At 42.7% G+C, this 19,966-nt stretch overlaps 1 protein-coding gene across 1 annotated transcript in view; it reads right to left on the reverse strand.

The window, feature by feature from the left end:
- LOC138788003 (USP6 N-terminal-like protein) overlaps positions 1-19,966 on the reverse strand; it is a 69,487-nt gene that overhangs the window by 5,796 nt on the left and 43,725 nt on the right. The window contains exons 4-14 of the mRNA XM_069965414.1: positions 18,508-18,593; positions 16,956-16,995; positions 16,773-16,853; positions 16,017-16,124; positions 14,784-14,893; positions 13,537-13,585; positions 11,319-11,439; positions 7,561-7,655; positions 2,634-2,699; positions 1,405-1,504; positions 94-246 (exon numbers count right to left, since the gene is read on the reverse strand). Coding sequence (XP_069821515.1) covers positions 94-246; positions 1,405-1,504; positions 2,634-2,699; positions 7,561-7,655; positions 11,319-11,439; positions 13,537-13,585; positions 14,784-14,893; positions 16,017-16,124; positions 16,773-16,853; positions 16,956-16,995; positions 18,508-18,593 — 1,009 coding nt within the window. The remainder of the gene's footprint in view (positions 1-93; positions 247-1,404; positions 1,505-2,633; positions 2,700-7,560; positions 7,656-11,318; positions 11,440-13,536; positions 13,586-14,783; positions 14,894-16,016; positions 16,125-16,772; positions 16,854-16,955; positions 16,996-18,507; positions 18,594-19,966) is intronic.

Raw genomic sequence — 19,966 nt, forward strand, 5'->3', positions numbered from 1 at the left:
GAAGTTGTATTGACACTGTTAAAGTGAGTGATTGCCATTGATGTAATAAAGACACTAATGCAAATAACAAGTCATAGCGTATGAACACTATACCCGGTGGTGGCAGCTCTAATTTCATCCTCCTCAGTTCAGCCATGGACGTCTGTAACTGTTCAACCACAATATCATCTTCATAACTCAAGGACCGGGCGATCTTTTCTTGTAAAAACTCCCGGAGATCCTCCATTGACATCTTGAGCAGACGCTCTGAATAAGTAAAGGAAGACTACTGGCACTACAGTACAATGACAGGAAATAAGTAAAGGCTATAGGCACTACACCAATAAATATGGAGGGATATACAAATACATAAACTATAGCATTGATGAAAATATACTATATTAGGAGACTGGCACTTACTGCATTATACCAGGCCTGTCAGAATATTTTTATACCTTCAAAAATACATATTTTATCCAGGAGTGGGAGAAATGCTAGAAGTCCCTGCTTTCTTTAAAATGTACAAAAACTATAATAGCTGTATTATAGCCGAATAGACTGATATTGCCCTATATAATAGACCCAGGAATCAGCCAATGAATAGGCAAATGCTGGTTTGTCAGCTGATCAGAAACCATCGCTTGTCACACACATCTCCTTGTGTAATAGGAGATTTGAAACAGACAACGATGGATGTAAAGGGCCATATGAAGGATCTAGTGATTGACGCAGCTCTGTCTGCATGATACCTGAGCCATGTAGCAGGCTTCTTAAACGATTGCCAATCTACCTGATCAGGCTGCAATCTGCCTGTGTAATACCACCTTAACCGCAAGTTATTAGAACATATAACATTAAAGGGGTAGTGCGGTGCTTCACATTTATTCACTAAATAACACACAACAAAGTTATACAACTTTGTAATGTGTGTTATTTAAGGTAATGGCCCCCTTCCCCGTGTTCCCCCCCACCCCTGGAAGTGTGGTGCATTATACTCAACGACTTACTGTCGACCCCGGCCGCCATCTTGGGACAATGACGTAATCTTCAGGAGGCCGGACGGACCGCTCCAGCTCTCCAGCTGTTATCAGCTCCTCAGTCGTTATGCTCAGCCAATCGCGGCTGAGCAGCTGATGACGCGCTGGAGGGGGGCCGGCATGAGGGACGGCTGGAGCGGTCCCGCCAGACTCCTGAAGATTACATCATTGTCCCAAGATGGCGGCCGGGGTTGACAGTAATTCGGTGAGAACAATGCACCACCCTTCCGGGGGGTGGGGGAGACACAGGGAAGGGGGCCATTCACTTAAATAACACACATTACAAAGTTGTATAACTTTGTAATGTGTGTTATTTAGTGAATAAATGTGAAGCACCGCACTAACCCTTAAATCTGTAATGTGGCTTATTTGACTCATTATGTCCTACTTTTGTGAAGTTTCAGTATAGTGTAAGCCATGGCAGGAAGCACTCGTTCGCCCTCCAAGATATAGATGTCCCATAGCCTTAGGGTGAGTGTAAAAGGTGTCTAGAGAAGAAGGGGGAAAAAAAGAAGAAGAAATTGAGCTGTGACTATTTAAAAAAAAAAAAAAAAAGTCTGTATCTTAACTATACAGTGACATCCCATCTATCATATAACCTTTGTATAATTTCCCTAATGAGCACGGGGCACTGAGGATGAAGGTAAGTTTATTACTTTCATCCTTGAATCTGTTACCGTGCTATTAGGAGTTTAATACTTATGCTAAATAGGTGTTTTGGCGCACTGGGGGCGGGACTGGCACCTATAGAGCACTGATCTGGCCCGCCCCTGGACGGCCCGCTGATATTCATTACAAGAGGCAGGCCCGCCAGGCGGCAGATCGGTGCAATGGGGGGTGGTATTCCCGCCCTCAGTGCACCACAACATCTAATCAGCATAGGGGTTAAACTCTTAATAGCATGGAAACCATGCAAAGCATGACGGCAGTAAACTTACCGTCATTAGCCTCTTGTGCGCATTAGGGACAAATCAGCAGGTTAGATTCTTCTAACCAGCTGATAGTTTCCCTTTAATGTAAAAATTATACTGAATTGTCTTGGCTGCCAGTGCAGGTGCACAACTGCGGCACTGAAAGGGTTAAACAAGAATTTGTCTACATTCTATTTCATGTAGTGTACTGCGAAAAGGAAGCTGGTAGAAACACCCAAAACCTATTAGTAAGGCCTGACTAGGTCGGCCACTGCTATAGAGAGATCCATAAATAAACATATACACAAAAAGGAAAGTCACTGCCCTGTGTATCTCTGTGAGAAGCAACGCACAGAGGTACATGGAAGACAATGACTTCTGGTCTAACCAAAGCATTCTACGTAGAAAACAGTCAGAGGCACTGCCACAATTTTGTGACAATTTAGTGGGACTGGAAAGGTCTCTGTGAAACAAGGATCAGTCTGGGCCAGTAGAAATACCACCATATACCTCAGCAGGCATTAGAACCCCGGTATTAATTGTACTGTCTCCAAAAGCTATAATATAGTTGTTTCTGCAACAATAGAATACACAGAGCCACAGCATCCAGGCTGAGAACAAGTATAAGCACCACAACACATCACATGTATCCAAATGGAAAACTCATAGAGATAATACTGATGAGAATAAATTCAATGGTCTTTACCCGATCTAAGAAGCATTGGAGAAACCACTTTGTCGTATAAATCCCAGTGGACATATCTTCCTTATCCTAATAAATAGAACACGAAAAAAATGGTCAGATAACATTTATAAGGACATGTGCATTCATGATAAGAAAAAGAAAAAAAAGTATCTATATATCTGCACACACACACAATGAGCATTGTAAGGTTGGGTTTACAATGCATTTTTGTAGTGCGTTTAAAATGGTTACTTTTAACGTACACCAAAACGTGGTCAACCAGGTACGTTTTTTTATAATGGAAATCAAAACAGATTGCACACAATTTTTTTTTCCCTCATAAAACGTATACGTTAAACGGACGGCAAAAATAGAGTGTGAACCCAGTACTTTAAAAAATGTTTCACATGTCGTAGAGAAAGTCTGGGCTGTTAGGACAAGCCAGGAGAAGTGCACACATAGGCTGGTTTCACACTGCCTTAAAGGGGTAGTCCACCCAAAAAAAATTTCTTTCAAATCAACTGGTGCCATAAAGTGCCAGAGATTTGTAATTCACTTCTATTAAAAAAACTTAAGTCTTCCAGTACTTATCAGCTGCTGTGTGTCCAGCAGGAAGTGGTGTTTTCTTTCCTGTCTGACCCAGTGCTCTCTGTTGCCTCCTCTGTCCATGTCAGGAACTGTCCAAAGCAGGAGCAAATCAACATAGAAAACCTCTCCTGCTCTCCAGACTGGAAATAATACAACTTCCTGTTGGGCATACAGCAGCTGATAAGTACTGGAAGGCTTGAGATTTTTTAATAGAAGTAAATTACAAATCTCTGGCACTTCATGGTAGCAGTTGATTTGAAAGAAAAAATTTTTGGGTGGACTACCCCTTTAAAATTTTGGAAAAACACCATCAGCCAGATGTCAATGAAAGTTCATGAAATACCTAACATACTTGGCATTATTCTCTCTCTGAGGTAGTTTTTTTCGGTGGCACTTTTTTCTGCAAATTGTGGCATTTCTTTCCCATATAATTCAATGGAATTTCTTCTGCTAGTCTAAAAAAGACCCTTGCCATTGTGTAGGGCAGGTTTTTTTTTTTGTGTGGCAAGAACGTGGCAGTCTGGCCCCCAGGGGGTTACGTTGACCCCTGTAGGCCAGACTGTGCTCTGTTGGGGGGAGGATAAATTTACCCTGATCAGCGGCTGAGGCGGGAAACCGCTGTAGTCACTGACTGGATGAGCAGGGACTGCAGTTTCAGCTCTACCAGGCAGTGACTGCAGCATTGACCCACCTCAGCCGCTGATTGGCTGAGCGGACATTTCAGGAGCCAGAACTCGGCACACATCAATCTCAGTGAGTCGGGTCTGGTAAAGAAAGAAGACATCTGATGGTGAGTATGAATTCTGCCCCCTGCACTGTTCCTGTCTCAATCAGAAAGGGGGTCACCCAACCTTCTTCTTTGCTGGCACAGGTGCAGCGATAGATCAGTCTGGCCTACAGGGGGTTAAGTGCAATGCCATGCCTTGGGTACCAGACTGTAAACAGCTATCTGTACTAGGGATGCACGATGCACCGAAATACCGATACTACTATCGATATTTCGGGCGAAAAAACGATTCGGTACCAGGATTTCCTGGTATCGATACTTTATATTAAACTGCCTAATAACGCAGCTTAACATAAAGTATAGAGCAGAGAACACAGCCGGCGGCTAGCAGAGCGCCGGCCATGTTCTCTGAGTGCTGCCCCCTGCCCCCTGGCGTCACTTCCTCCTCCTCCGCCCGCCCCTTCCTCCGCTCACTGCAGGGATAAGTTATAGCCGGCACACAGCGATCGCTAGTGCCGGCAATGTAACTGTGCAGATGCCGCTGTCACAACCAACAGTGGCATCTGACCCATCCTGAGCCTCTCCAGAAGCAGTGGGGGTCGGCTACTATGTGTAACAGGCCCCCGCTGCTAATGACCCGCAGCCTGTCACACCTCAGCCTCCTATCCCTCCTGTCATGCAGCCGGTGTGAGGAGCTGCGTCTAGGGCTGCGCTTCTCAGTGTGAGGTTGTGAGGCTCTGATGCCGGCTCGCTCTCTGTCCATCTGCGGCGCTGTTCCTATGCATATTCATGTATGCACACTCTCGGTGGCTGCGCTTCGTGACCGGCCTGAGTGTGCACACATGAATATGCACGGAGGAACGGAGGCCTGACATCTGGGAGCTTCCCTGAGCTGTGGGGAGGGGGGATTTGTAAAGGGAGCTTATTTAAGGTGGAACAGACAGCCTGAATCTTGGCCAGCAGCAAAGGTTAATCTTCCTGCTGGCCGAGGTTCAGGCTGTCTGTTTCACCTTAAATAAGCTCCCTTTACAAATCCCCCCTCCCCTCTTCTTTGACAAGCCTCATGCTTTGAGTGGTACCGCAGTAAGTGAGAGCAGGGGGATGTGTGCCCCCACATCCCTGCCCTCTAGTGTGCCCCCCACATCCCTGCCCTCTGGTGTGCCCCCCACATCCCTGCCCTCTGGTGTGCCCCCCACATCCCTGCCCTCTGGTGTGCCCCCCACATCCCTGCCCTCTGGTGTGCCCCCCACATCCCTGCCCTCTGGTGTGCCCCCCACATCCCTGCCCTCGCCCTCTGGTGTGCCCCCCACATCCCTGCCCTCTGGTGTGCTCCCCACATCCCTGCCCTCTAGTGTGCCCCCACATCCCTGCCCTCTGACAGGAACTGACCTGCCAGGCAGAGTAACATTCTTCTGTCTGTCCAGACCTGGCAGCCTTCACCAGCTCCCTGCAGTGTGGGGGTTGTAGTCTGTACCCAGTGGCGGATTAAATGTACCCTGGGCCCTGGGCTGTTCACCCAACCTGGACCCCCCCCCCCCACCAATCCGCCCACATTATAATCCACTACTGCCCCCCCCATGCTGTCCCCAATAAACACAATGTTTGGTCCCTTGCTGCACAGAGGATGTCAGGAGAGGAGGGGGCTGATCTTATAGGAGAGGTCGCAGGGTCCCAGCAGCACAGAGGATGTCAGGAAAGGAGGGGGCTGATCTTATAGGGAGGTCACAGCTGCACAGAGGATGTCAGGAGAGGAGGGGGCTGATCTTATAGGAGAGGTCACAGCAGCACAGAGGATGTCAGGAGAGGAGGGGGCTGATCTTATAGGGGAGGTTACAGCGTCACAGCAGCACAGAGAATGTCAGGAGAGGAGGGTGCTGATCTTATAGGGAGGTCACAGCAGCACAGAGGATGTCAGGAGAGGAGGGGGCTGATCTTATAGGAGAGGTCGCAGGGTCCCAGCAGCACAGAGGATGTCAGGAAAGGAGGGGGCTGATCTTATAGGAGAGGTCACAGCAGCACAGAGGATGTCAGGAGATGAGGGTGCTGATCTTATAGGGGAGGACACAGCAGCTCAGAGGATGTCAGGAGAGGAGTGTGCTGATCGATAGGGGAGGTCCCAGCAGCACAGAGGATGTCAGGAGAGGAGTGTGCTGATCGATAAGGAAGGTCACAGCAGCACAGAGGATGTCAGGAGAGGAGTGTGCTGATCGATAAGGGAGGTCACAGCAGCACAGAGGATGTCAGGAGAGGAGGAGTCTGATCTTATAGGGGAGGTCACAGCGTCCCAGCAGCACAGAGGATGTCAGAAGAGGAGGGTGCTGATCTATAGGGGAGGTCACAGCAGCACAGAGGATGTCAGGAGAGGAAGGAGTGTGCTGATCTTATGAGAGGTCACAGCAGCACAGAGGATGTCAGGAGAGGAGTGTGCTGATCTATAGAGGAGGTCACAGCAGCACAGAGGATGTCAGGAGAGGAGTGTGCTGATCTATGGGGAGGTCACAGCAGCACAGAGGATGTCAGGAGAAGAGGGTTCTGATCTTATAAGGGGGGGTGTTGTATTTTTTTTCGAGGTATTGAACTGGTATCGAGTATCGAACTAAAAAAATCGAGTATTGGTATCGAACTCAAAATTCTGGTATTGTGACATCACTAATCTGTACAGATAGTATAATACTGTAAGGAGCAGAAGACTTTGTTCAATAAAATGGTCGATGAGAGGTGTGGGGGTGTTTTTATTTGAATAACAATATTTTCCAATTGTGTATTGTCTTCTTTCCTTTACAGGCTTGGTAATGGAAGCGGTCTGATAGACGGCACCCATTACTAAGTTGGGGCTTAGTGTTAGCTGGTAAAGTGGCTAACACTAACCTCCACATTATTACCCCACCACCACAGGGGTACTGTGAAGTGACGGGTACCAGTAGTCCTGGGGCACTCCTGAACTGGACGGTGGCAGGCTGGCATTATTAGGCTGAGAAGGGCCAAAATAAATGGCCCTTCCCACCTTGGTACTTCTAGGCAGCTGTGGTTTGTTCTTTTACCTGACTGGTTATGTAACTGAGGGGAACCCTACACGTTTTTTTTTATTATTATTTTTTTTTAAAGAAAGTGTGCACGGTTCCCCCCATTTCCATAACCTGCCAGGTAAAAAACTAAACAGCAGCAGCCTAGTAGTACAAGGGTGGGAAGGGCCATTTACCCAGTATACATCCATGTTTCGTTCCAAATGCTGACCCCAAAAACCCTATGGTACACAATACACACAAATAGAAACTCCAGAAAAAAAAATGGCAAAAAAAATTATGCCACAATCGACATTTGTGTTTTTGTGAAGGGCAGAAAAACGCTACAAAAAAAACTGTATACCCTAAAAGCTCTTTGCCATGAGACAGGTTCCTAATGTAAATCAATGGGACTGTCTTTGTTGCAGAAACAAAAGGGAGAAATGTGCTCAGCTTAATGTTTTACTCCCTGCTCATTCTAGTGAGATCAGTCAGGGTCTAAAATACCCAGACCCCAACTAAACAAGTCAAACTTTTTTTTAAGTGAAAAGTACATTGTAAAGAAATAGGGGAAACAGAAAACTTCAAAAATGTTAATTACATTACAACCATAAAACTGAATATATGTTACCATGTGCTTTTTTAGCTTGGGGAAAAACTTGCTGAGAATTTGTTCATGATGACTTTGAAATCTTTGAAGTTTGGGGAAACCGGGGATGAAAAATCCTTTTAAGAAAACAAGGGACAGCTGTTAGTCAAATGGCAAAATCATCTACATTTCTGTACAAATTGGCATGTTAGAGCCATGTTCACACATCAGCCTCTCAGCTTTCATATCTTTACAAGCTCTGGTAAAATGAGCTGCGATTGTTAGCTAAGGCATCCCACATCAGTTTCTCTTTTACACACGTTATAGATTTAGGCCATAGCACTAATTTTAAGTTGTTTTATGGCCGATAAACGTTCAGTCAGTTCTTTTGCATGTCTTTACTTGCACTTTCGCTTATTTTTTTGTGTGAAAACACTTCAAGACTGCAAATATCTAATCTGCATAAAGTGCCTGTAAAATAGTAAAAAAAAAATTTTAAAGAAAAACACCACAAAAGCTCTGTAAAACAAACACTTTAAAAAGCCACAAAAAAAAAAAACAGTTCAAGCCTAATTTTGCTTGTAAAATAAGCAGATTTTTGGGTCTTAAAATACATGTGAATGGAGCCAAATATGCCAGTTCTTCTATAATTTCCATAATAATAATAGAATAAACAGTAAATTAAACAGCCAGTAGGTGGAGTATTTCTATACACTGCAGAAGGACCGCCATAGATATGTTCCAGCTGCTAGAACGCTCCTAGTTGACAGGACCTTGAGAAATCATTTATGTCTCAGTAACTAGTAAAAGGCTATTTAGATAATTTAATATTGGCAGCACTATTATTTTTAGGCCGTTTTTGAGTCACAAATGGCTAAAGATAGCAGCGGCCAATGGATCCCTACTAGCCTGAAGGATCTTGGATGTAAACATTTTCCCTCTCACATTACCTTAGGGTTGTATGTAGCAGTAGTAGCAGTACTATAATGTGTATATATAGCTAAAGTGGAGTCTCCTTATATTCTCTCTAAGTTCAGAGAGGGTTCAGCCTAGGGGACGGCCAGTGAGTCTCAGTGGGTCACAAATCAATTATGTTACCTATACAGAACCTCAGCAGATGACAATGCTTCCCGAATGATAGGAATATTCTGCTACATTACATTACTGAATAAGGATTGAGAACAGCGTAAAAGACTTTCTACATGTCAAATATATATCCATTAAAAATTGAAAGGGTAAGGCTGGGTTCACACTACATTTTTGCAATCCGTTTTTTTTTTGTTTTTTTTTTCAATCAGTTTTTTGGCATTTAAGTGCATCCGTTTTGATCGGTTTTTCCATTAACTTCCATTATAAAAAAAAACCCAAAATACATTTTTGTGTACGTTAAAAAACACGGATGTGTTTTGATCTTTTTTTTTTTTTATAATGGAGTCAATGGAAAAACGGATCAAAACAGATGCACACTAATGCATCCGTTTCTCCATCCATTTTTTGCAAAAATGAAAAAAAAAAAAAAAAAAAAAAAAAAAAAAGATTGCAAAAACATAGTGCCTTTGCCAAAATTAGAAAAACATAGCTGTTCTCCTCCAGAAACAGCGCCACTCTCCTTCTCAGTTTGTGTGTAGTATTGCAGCCTGGTTCCATTGAAGTGAATAAAGCCAGGTTATAATACCGCAACCTAAGGCATGTATAGCGCTGTTTTTGGAAGAAAGCAACTATATATTTTTTTAATCCCGGAGAACCCCTTTAACGAGACTGAGTCTGCCTACATATAATGGTAATAAAAGAAACAGATCACTGATCTCAGGGGGACCAGCCAAGGATAACACTGTTAGCTGCTGATTAAAGCGCACAATGTAGTGAAATCCTGGGTGCACTGCTCCCTGGGAAACATGAATATGCACAAAAAAAAAAAAAAAAGCCCTACTCGGAGGGATATCTGGCTAGTCCTGAGTTTTGAGGCTCTACGGGGTTTGTTTGTTTTTTTTGCATATACACATAATGGTGGTAAAGCTAATGAGCTTTTAGACATTAAAAGGTGGTTGTTGGGATTCAAACATTCTATCTATCTATCGTCCTACCTTGTCTTATTATCAGTCTATCTACCTTATTGTATCCATCTCTCTATCCCCTATCTATGTATCTCTTTATCAGTTATCTATCTACCTCATATCTTTATCTCATCACCTCTATCACCTAACTATCTATATATCTTTTTATCTATCAATCTATCACATCTATCTCTCTCTTTATAGAGAGGAGTGATAAGAGGAGTGGTAAAAGCATGTGATAGAATTATTTTTTATTATTAAGCATTATTCTTGCTTTTTATTTTTCTTTATACAGTGGTACCTTGGTTTTAGAGTAATTTGGATTAAGAGCGTTTTACAAGAAGAGCTCACAGTTTTTCAAAATTGTACCTTGGTTTAAGAGCTCCTTGTACTGGGTGGGAGCGGGAGTGAGGAGAGGTATGGTCTGCATAGTTGGGTCTACAGCTCTGCACTCTGACCAAGGAAGTCTCCCTCGCCTTCCAAATCATAGCAGATCCACTTCAGGCTGGGGCTTGCATCAGGGGACAGGAATGTGGAGGTATTCTTTTCATAGCTGTAACCCCTCTCTCCCCCTCACAAACAGTGCTGCATTTATGTGCCCTCATCTGCCCTGCTCATTCCTTCATACTCCTTTCAGTCTCTATCAGCCCTTGTGTTTCCCATCCTCTCTATTCCTGCTATAGTGTGCCTGCACTCACACTCAGCTATATACACTGCTGCTATAATGTGCCTGCACTCACACTCAGCCATTCACACTGCTGTATAGAAAAGTTTCTCTCTGTTCTCCTGCACAGCTCTCTAGTTCTCACTTCTTGATTGATCCATGCTGAACACACGCCCCTTTCCCACTGCTGTCATGTGACCACACAGACCTGTTACAGCAGCCCTGCTTATCTATTCTAGCCTGTTGTACTACGCTCCTGCATTATGGGGATCTGCATCTCCATTCTGTATCTACAAACTGCTGCTGTTTTTTCAGGTTTATGCACTTACTATACATTATACAACACATGCTGACTGCTATACTGTACAGTAACTTATAATATCACATTTTCAGCTGCTTCTCATTGTTTGTTTTATCTGTTTTACATGTTATTCAGAATTTAAAAAAATCATGATATTTGGGGAGTGGAACCAATTGTCTGCATATCAGTGATTTCTTATGGCAAAATTTGCTTTGGTTGAAGAGTGGATTTGGATTACAAGTACGGTCCCAGAACGAATTATGCTCGTAATCCAAGGCACCACTGTAGTTCTTTATTAAAAATGGTATTCAGTTTTGCTTCTACAGCCTTCATCTTTTTACATCCGTCAGTAACTGCCCTGACAGGTTTATTTACGGCTCTTATCTCTCCTATCCTGAACAAATCTCAAAGACCATTTGTGAACAATTTAAAGAGCAACTAAAAAGATCCCAAATCAGATTAGATTAGATTTTTATTCATAATGGGTAGAAACAGACCATTCAGGACAGCGACAAAATGGCTGCAGAAGAGAAACTTAAAAAAGTAAGTAAACTTAAAAAAAATAAAAACTTTAAAAGAAATATTTTATTTGGTACCATAAAAAGTATAAAGCAACCGGAAAAAAAAAACATTCCAATGTGTCCATATCCTTCAATTCTATTTAAAGCAAAAATGTTGATTTTGTGTTCAATTATTAGTATTGAAGCTTAATTAAAGAATGTTTTTAGACAAGAGGTAAATAATTCTGTAAAGCATAATCTGATGTTTGTCTTGGACTCACCATGCATTGCATGCCTTTGGTTGGTGAGGAGTTGAGCGAGGGCCCAGAAGGCATCCTCTTCGTTCAGATACATGAGCAGCACAGCTGCAATTTGACTCATCCCTTGACAATAACTTACTTCCTGTGAATGTAACGTACAGTATCATTAGTCTCAAGTGTACACAGCAGAATACACTTAGGCGTCGCTCTGTCCTGCTGGGAGGCAAAGGCTTCACCGCTGCCACAAATGAATTCCAGTCCCCTATGACACATGCAGTATTTTATCGGAAGCCAAAAGACAGTATACAAATGCACCAGAACTCTGAAATCATTTGCACAAAAAAAACTACCTAAAAAGGAATTGTGCCACATTAAATTAGACACTTTTTATACATTCATTCTAAACATACAGCATAGCTTTACCGAATGGGGCATGGTTTTAAGGCTGGGTTCACACACAGTATATTTCAGGCAGTATTTGGTCCTCATGTCAGGTCCTCATAGTAACCAAAACCAGGAGTGGATTGAAAGCACAGAAAGGCTCTGTTCACATAATGTTGTAATCGAGTGGATGGCCGTCATTTAATGGCAAATATCTGCTGTTATCTTAAAACAACGGCTGTTGTATTGAAATAATGGCAGTTGTTTACCGTTATATGGCAGCCATCCACTCAATTACAACATTGTGTGAACAGAGCCTTTCTGTGTTTTCAATCCACTCCTGGTTTTGGTTGCTATGAGGACCTGACATGAGGACCAAATACTGACTGAAATATACTGTGTGTGAACCCAGCCTTAAGGAGTATTCCAGATGTGGCCTCACTAGAGCTCCATACAGCGGGATCACAGTCTCTCTCTTCCTGCTGGTTATTAAAGCCTAGCATATGATAAGCTTTCCCTACCGCCTGGCTGCACTTATTTTAAGGCTGTCAGAAAGCACCACCTCTAAATCCTTCTCTTCTTAAGTCCTCACTAACAGAGAATTGCCAATATGATACTCAGAGGATTTCTTCTCACCAAGTGCATTATTTTACATTTTGAAAACATTAATTAATGTAGATTAACTAGTCTAGAGATACACAAGGTTATTTGGCTGCATCTTTAGTCCAGTAAACTCAAACTGGTCTTGGTAAATGGGCCACACACAGAAACAACTTGAGGTTGACGGGCCAAATACCTTTCAAAACAATACAAAATTCTGATTAATCAATTAGTTATTTGCCCGTATATAGTAACAATGTCCCTTATTCCTTCATACAGAATGTAATTTAGGAGCATTAGCAAAAAAAAAAAAAAAAATCTGCCTATAATGTGAGGACGAGTGAGGGAGAAGGCATGGGGGAAGCAGGAATGACACTGCCTCCTTGTTTAATGTATTAAACTAAACAAAAGCTCAAGTGAAAAAAACAGTACATTTATTGAGAATTTAACAACCAGTTAAATCCAACAAAGGTTCAGCGCCTGTTTTATAGTGCGAAAAGTGCAAAGGACATGGTTCTTGTCTGGTGTCAACAGTCTCAGATACGGCCTGGACACTCGTGCCAAGTAATGTTGTCATATCCATCGAGTGACTGCAGCCGCCAACAGCTTTGGAGCCAGATTTTAAACTCATGTGCAGCTCCACCAGGCTGTATAAAATGATATTATGATGCAAGAGCTTGTGATGAACACTCAGGAATATACAAATTATTGGACAGTACAAAGAAACACTGCAATATGAATGCAAACACATAGGGGGAGACTGATCTAACTGGTGTAAAGTAGAATTGTCTTAGTTGCCCCTAGCTACCAATCAGATTCCACTTTTCATTTCTCACAGATTCTTTCAAAAATGAAAGGTGGAATCTGATTGGTTGCTAGGGGCAAATAAGCCAAGTCTACTTTACACCAGTTTAATAAATCTTCCCCATAGTGGTAAGTGTGGGATTGGGGATATGTCAACTTCCTACTTCTATATAGAAATTCCAATTTCTGCCTCGGCCTACACTACTTAAACTCTTATCTAAGGCCAGGTTCACACAGAGAAAACTAGGAGCGGGTCCAAAACACAAAGAATCATGCAGATTTTCCATTATAGCTTTTTTCTGTGTTACTTCTACCCCTGATTTAGGCTAAAAAAATACTGACCAAAATACTATATGTGAACCCAGCAAGCAAAGTTATACACGTGGGCCTCTTGTGCTTACCACATAGGACCATGATAACTGTACATATTCTGTAAAATCCATAGAAAACTTACCGTATTGTAGACAGAATAAGCTGATAATACATCGAACAAGGCTCGCTGCCTGGAGAAAGAATACAGAGTCATTCCACATAAAAAAAAATGTGTAACTAGATCGCCCCTTGGGGTGCAAACAAAGAGCATTATGCATGTACTCTGGTACTTAAAAGGGGTATTCTCACATGGCATTTATGACATATCCACAGGATATGCCATAAATGTCCTCTAGATATGGGTCCCACTTCTTAGGCTTCTTTCCCACTGAGCAAAACTAGCGGAATTCCGCGGCGGAATGCCGTTAGCCTTCCTCTCATAGTGGGAGTCTATGGGAGGCGCGCGCTCCTGCTTTGTCCGCGCTGAAGAATGAACATGTTCCGCTAGTTTTGCTCAGTGGGAACGAAGCCTAAGACCAGCATCTCTTGCCGGCTTACGGCCACTGAAGTAAGGGTGTCTTTACACTATGACGGATTTTTTAAGCCAAAGCCAGGAATGGATTTGAAAAGGAGGAATCTAAGTCACTCTGTTCTCTGTTTATAGTTTGCTCCTGGCTTTGGCTTCAAAAACCTGTCAGATAAATTTCTCTGTGTAAAGGCACCCTTAGTCAGAAAACCAAAAACAACCGAGCAAGCTGTTTCATTCAATGTGCCTAACTACCATTGATTTTATTGAGAGTTGTTACAGAAACAGAGCAGTAAATGCTGCTGCACTGTTTACGCTTCTCATGGTAAAGTCAATAAGATTTATGCAAATTGCATTGAGCGTTCGCTCTCTCCCTGTCCTTCTAACTGTTATTATTACCGAGTTCATGGGAGCCGTATAACGCTCCAGTTGTGCTTTGCTATTGACCTAAGATATGTTTGCACATCTCTGTGTATACTTCTGTACGTGTGCCTTGCACCTTTTGGGTGCCAGTTGCCTTGTTTTTCCTTTATGTAAATTTGAAAAATTTAATAAAATTTAGAGTAAAAAAAAAAAAAAAAAGATTTATGCAAATTGCGTAAAACATCTGTCTCAGTTTTTGGCTCCACGACCACCTTTGTGACTTCAAGACGAGGACAAGGGGCTGGGGAGTCGGCAACCTAGGACTAGTAGTGGGTTCCAAAAGTGGGACTCGCATCTAAAGTACATCCAGCAAAAATATTACAATCAAAATGTGCGTAATAAACTAAAGTCGCTTCTAAAAACCAGAGAACACCATTTTGGTAATGCACAAATAATCCCGCTTACTATAGTCCTCCATCATTACGGTGGCTGCTACTCACTTGACTCCATATCGCTCCCTGAACATAATATGATTGCGGAATGTTCGGTTGACATCCAAGTCAATCTGTTTGATTTCCGTTGAATACATCTTGGCCAGCTCCTTCATTTTCTAGGCATCAGAAAAACAAACGTAATGTGGGAGTTTGGATACGAGTTTTCAGCACATTCATTTTCCTTGAGCTCTTCAGCAAAATAAAGGAGACGGAACAATGGCTGGACAATAATGCTGCATTCAGTGGTTTACAAAGCTGACATTGGCACAAGGATGTCTGAGGGTGGTCGCATGTTCAGGTGCCTTTGCTTTAGGTGTTCTCCATCTATCACACACCCTCAATAGGGGAATATATATTACATAGACATAGGGTGACAGTAAAATGTTGAAGGAACAATTGTCAGGTGACTTTGGCAGATGCAGTCATACTGATATTAGTTTACATTGGCCTACAGGCCATGATCAATGACACAGAAGAAAGGATGGCCACTTTCTTCCCGTCTCCAGTCCATGAGCGGTTTGTCATTAAGCACCATTCACTTCAATGGAACTGAATTGCAAAACCTGCACCCAAACTAGAGACAAGAGTGGTGCTGTCTCAAGAAGAAATTGGCCATGTTTTTCAAATGCTAGATAACCCCTTTAATCCACTGTGTATAGGCACTGTGTAACACACCCGTCTTAGTGGAGAAGCCCTTTCCAATATCAAGACTCCATCAGTAAATTAGGAGAAGGCAGGTTATACACGAGCGTAAAATATTTATTTTTGTTTTGTATTATGGAAGCCCTGACCTGAACAGCCATCAAAAACGTAGTCAGGCTGGTACTTGCATCTATAACAAAGACACAAAAATATACATTTAAAAAGGGTTATTTAGGATTTGGAAAAGCACGGCTACTTTTTTGCAAAAACAGCGCCACTGCTGTCACCAGGTTGTGTGTGGTATTACAATTCAACTCCATTCACTTCAATAGAATGGAGCTACAATCACATGGAAGAAAACAGCTAAGTTTTTTATAACCTCTTTAAGACGCAGTTTTGAAAACTGACCAAAGCAATCTGAACATTCACATTTTTCGTTCAGCTGAATTAACTGGTTAACACAGTCATGGCAAGTCCTTCAAAGCAAGAGCCAAAGGATAACCAGAAAATAACTGGAGTTTTACATTTTATAATGTTGTTGTAGGAAGTGGTAAACTTTCCCTAATCAGAAGCTATAACATACAGGGCAGAACGTACCTCATATTTACCCTCATTCTCACTCTTCATCACCTCCACGTCCAATAGCAGAGACCACACCTGTCCCCTGACTTGCAAAGGAATTCCTTTATAAACTCTGCGGAACATCTGTAAGGACAACAATGAGTATTTATTAATATCCTATGAAATATATAGGATATATTACAAATAATATAAAAAATATCAACAGAGAAAAAACCCATCAGCATTGATCAGTTAATAAAAATAAAAAATAAAAATAGCAATTTTGCTTTCAGTCAAGATCTCACATGCACCTATATAATGGTTCTTTGAACGCACTGTGTACGTTTCAGGGCTATATCCTGACTATATATCCAGAATCTATAAACAGGTCATACCTTGTATACGGCATCACATATGCAGCAGGTATATTCACTAAACTTAGTATATTATTATCTATATTTGGTCTATTTCTCAATAGAATACTTTTCTTTTTTAGGATAAAATATTATAGTCTACCATTTTGCTGGTATCCCCCTGTAGTCTACCTTTTTGCCAGTATCCTAACAAGGTATACATTATTGGTAGCATCCCACCTTGAATATAGCCATGAAATGTACTGTGAATAGGGCCTTATTTTTCAAATCTCACACTGGCCATTATATAATACACAACAGACTGACGTCGATAACGTTTTAGCCGACCCTTAGACCCTTTTAAAGGGTCTGATCATCCTAATATTCAGCAAACATTGTATGCAGGTTGCCCTAGACGTGGCCTGATCCCTGTACACACCTTTTCACTGTTCCTGTACTTCGTCCACTTCTTCAGCATCTTCAGCCACTTGTCGACTCGCTCAATTTCCTGCAGTTTTTGCTTTAAGTGTAAAAAACCATAAGTCATATATGTACTGCAGATTCTAGGATTTGCTTAATCAATAACAAAAATATAAAAACATAAAAACAACTCCTCCCATACCTTCTCCTCGGCTGCAGTTCTTGAAGGCAATTCTTGTTCACTACACGAGAAGAAGCAAATATATCAGTTGATGGGTTTTTATGCTGTAAGATCACGTGAACATGGAGGACTGCATGCTATTGTTGGGGTAGACTATGGGGGACCCCTCAAGGATGGGATGGGCCAACACCAGTAAGGATATGCATATATCTCTGCTGCCAATTCCTGATGCAGATCACACCAATCATACCAGCATCGCATGCACACCTTCTGATCTCTTCAGGAAAAAGGATCTTTATTCCGGGCTGACATAGTTACAGAGGAGGGCCAGTGCCCACCCCGCTCTCCAGCCGCTTCTGTGTCTTCAGGCCACACCCCACTTTCAATCATTCTGGAGCAGACGGGGTGCGACCTAAAGATACAAATGTGCATGGAGAGCGGAGGGGGCTGAGGTTGTGCGGAGCGGGTGTATACAGTGTCACAGATCCACCTCTGTTACACTGTCAGCCCAGGAAAAAGATCCATTTTTCTGAAGACGCTGGATTACATAGCATCGCTGAAGCTATGTATGCAATGCTTGTGTGATCGGAATCTGGAAAAGTGGCAGCATGGATCTGTGCAAATTTGTGCAGTCGGATTCCCTTTAACAGATTTTCCTAATAGTCTGCTGAAGTAACTTAAAGAGGTTTAAGACCACTGATAAATATTTGCAGGATTATAAACTAGATAAACTATGCCTCCTCTCATCTCTAAAAGCCCCTATACACCTTAAACTATTGTCGGCCGAACCCACTTGTGGTTGATTTGGCCATTAGTGTGGTGTCTATGGCAGGGGCCATTGTAAACCAACACTGACCCCTTTATACATAAAGAGATAAGCTGCAGCGAGAGCACTCCCTTGCTGTGGTTTACCCCTCCCCATAGATAACATAGGAGCGCTCAGCCATACAGAGTGTTCCTGTGTATGGGGAGGACGGGCAGCGGGTGGGAGATTTACCTGACGGCCGAACATCATCGAGCTGTCATTTATTGAAGGTGTATGGCCAGCTTTGGTGACAAGAGGGACTGGGGCTTTAAAGGGCACTTTCTGTGCTCCAGCAGTCAACACAACATCATGTTATTGGGATTATTATACTGGAGAAACAATCACTTTATAACCTTTTGTAAAACACAGGGTGTAAGTATATCACATCAATATCTACCACACATGGCCATTTTTTAACATTCAAATCTCAAAATTGGTTATTATATATAAATATATATATATACACACACACACACACACTTCATTATGGCTTAAGGGCTTCATATAGGGGTTTCCCCTGCTTGCCAGCTTCCTTATCTGGCAGATTAAAGCCATCCATTGCCATGATGATAACATTCGCTTTTATGCGTAGATTTCGCCATCTTGTTCAATACTTGACTTTTTATAGGTGTTTTGTTCTCTTATAGACATCATGCTGAACACACTTCCTGTTCAGACAGTGGTTGTAACTGGGCCTATCAGACCTATCTAAGCAGGTGCGGCGGGTGTAAATGTGAGCGTCCCATCATACTGCTGGCTTATACTTACTGTAAGAATCCAAATCTGTCAGTAACTTTGTATAGTGCAAAATCCGCATCTTCCCATGGGTCAATTTCAGCTCCTGGCTGCCTTCCCTTAGAAAAGAGAAAAAAAAAGAAAATTATATATATATATATATATATATATATATATATATATATATATATATATATATATATCATTAAATATGTATAGCACCCGTATTGCTGCATTCATTATGATTTCTCCTAAACTTGCAGCCAAAAGCAGCATCTCTGTATCACTATGGTTACAGACTACAAACAAACTGAGTGTAGTCAGGTCATGTGGGCAAGTACTAACTATAAGTTATCAACAAGAGTGAGCAGAATGAGTGGGATACCTGCTGGATCAAGCTATACCAGCATAGCAGCTGTGTACAAAAAACGGTAGGATATTTTAGATGCATTGGAGGAATATAACACAATCATATATAACTGACACTCCTTCAGGAGTCTTGAGGGTATTGTTTAAAAGGAACCAGTCACACTTAAAATCCAGTCCAAGCTGTAGTCATGGTATAAAGCAGGAGGAGCTGAGCAGATTGATTAATAGCTTTATAGAAAAAGATACCGTTTAGCACATTCAGTGTTAAAGGGGTACTCCAGCAAAAAGCTTTTTCCCAGTAATTGAAACACATTACAAAGTTGTATAGCTCTGTAATATGCTTCAATCGCCTATCTGCCCCCCTTCCCTATCTTCCCCCCCCCTCAATCCCCCACCAGGAAGTAAAGTAAACTTATTCTTACCTAATGACTGTTGACCCCAGGCTGCTCTGTGGAAGCTATTTAGTGACAATCACATCATCAAGAGGGAAACTGGTCTAAGCCCTGTTAAGCCAGCCTCCCTTTGTCAGATATCTCAGGTTGCTCAGCTCTGATTGGCTGAGCAAGCTGTAAGCCATCTAACAGTTTTACAGAATCAGTTAGGGCCCTATTCCACGGGTCGAGCAGGGCCCAATCAACGATGTAAACGAGTGCCGATCTGCTAGATCGGCGCCTGGGCCTATTCCACGGCCCAATGATCGTTGAGCGAGGACTGCAGGGACATCGTTACCGATGTCCTTGCAGCCCTTGCACCATACATTACCTGTCGGGGCTTCTCCTCCGCTCAGTCTTCCTCCCCAGGTCCCGCGCACTCTAGCTTCACAATTGCCTGTCAGCTGACAGGCCACTCAGCCAATCACAGGCCGCGGCGGTCCCAGCCTGTGATTGGCTGAGCGCTCTGACAACTGACAGGCCATTCTGAAGTTAGAGCACGCGGGACCCGGGGAGGAAGACGGAGTGGAGGAGGAGCCCAGACAGGTAATGTATGGTGCTTCTCAAATCGTCCGTCGCCCGCCGCGCACCGCTATTCCACCGTAGCGATTCGCGGTGGGGGACCGATGATTTTAGGTCTGGCCCTAAATAAACGATCAGCCGATGACACGATCATCGGCTGATTGTTCTCT

Source organism: Dendropsophus ebraccatus, chromosome 4 (assembly GCF_027789765.1).
Source record: "Dendropsophus ebraccatus isolate aDenEbr1 chromosome 4, aDenEbr1.pat, whole genome shotgun sequence".
NCBI classification, from domain to species: Eukaryota; Metazoa; Chordata; class Amphibia; order Anura; family Hylidae; genus Dendropsophus; species Dendropsophus ebraccatus.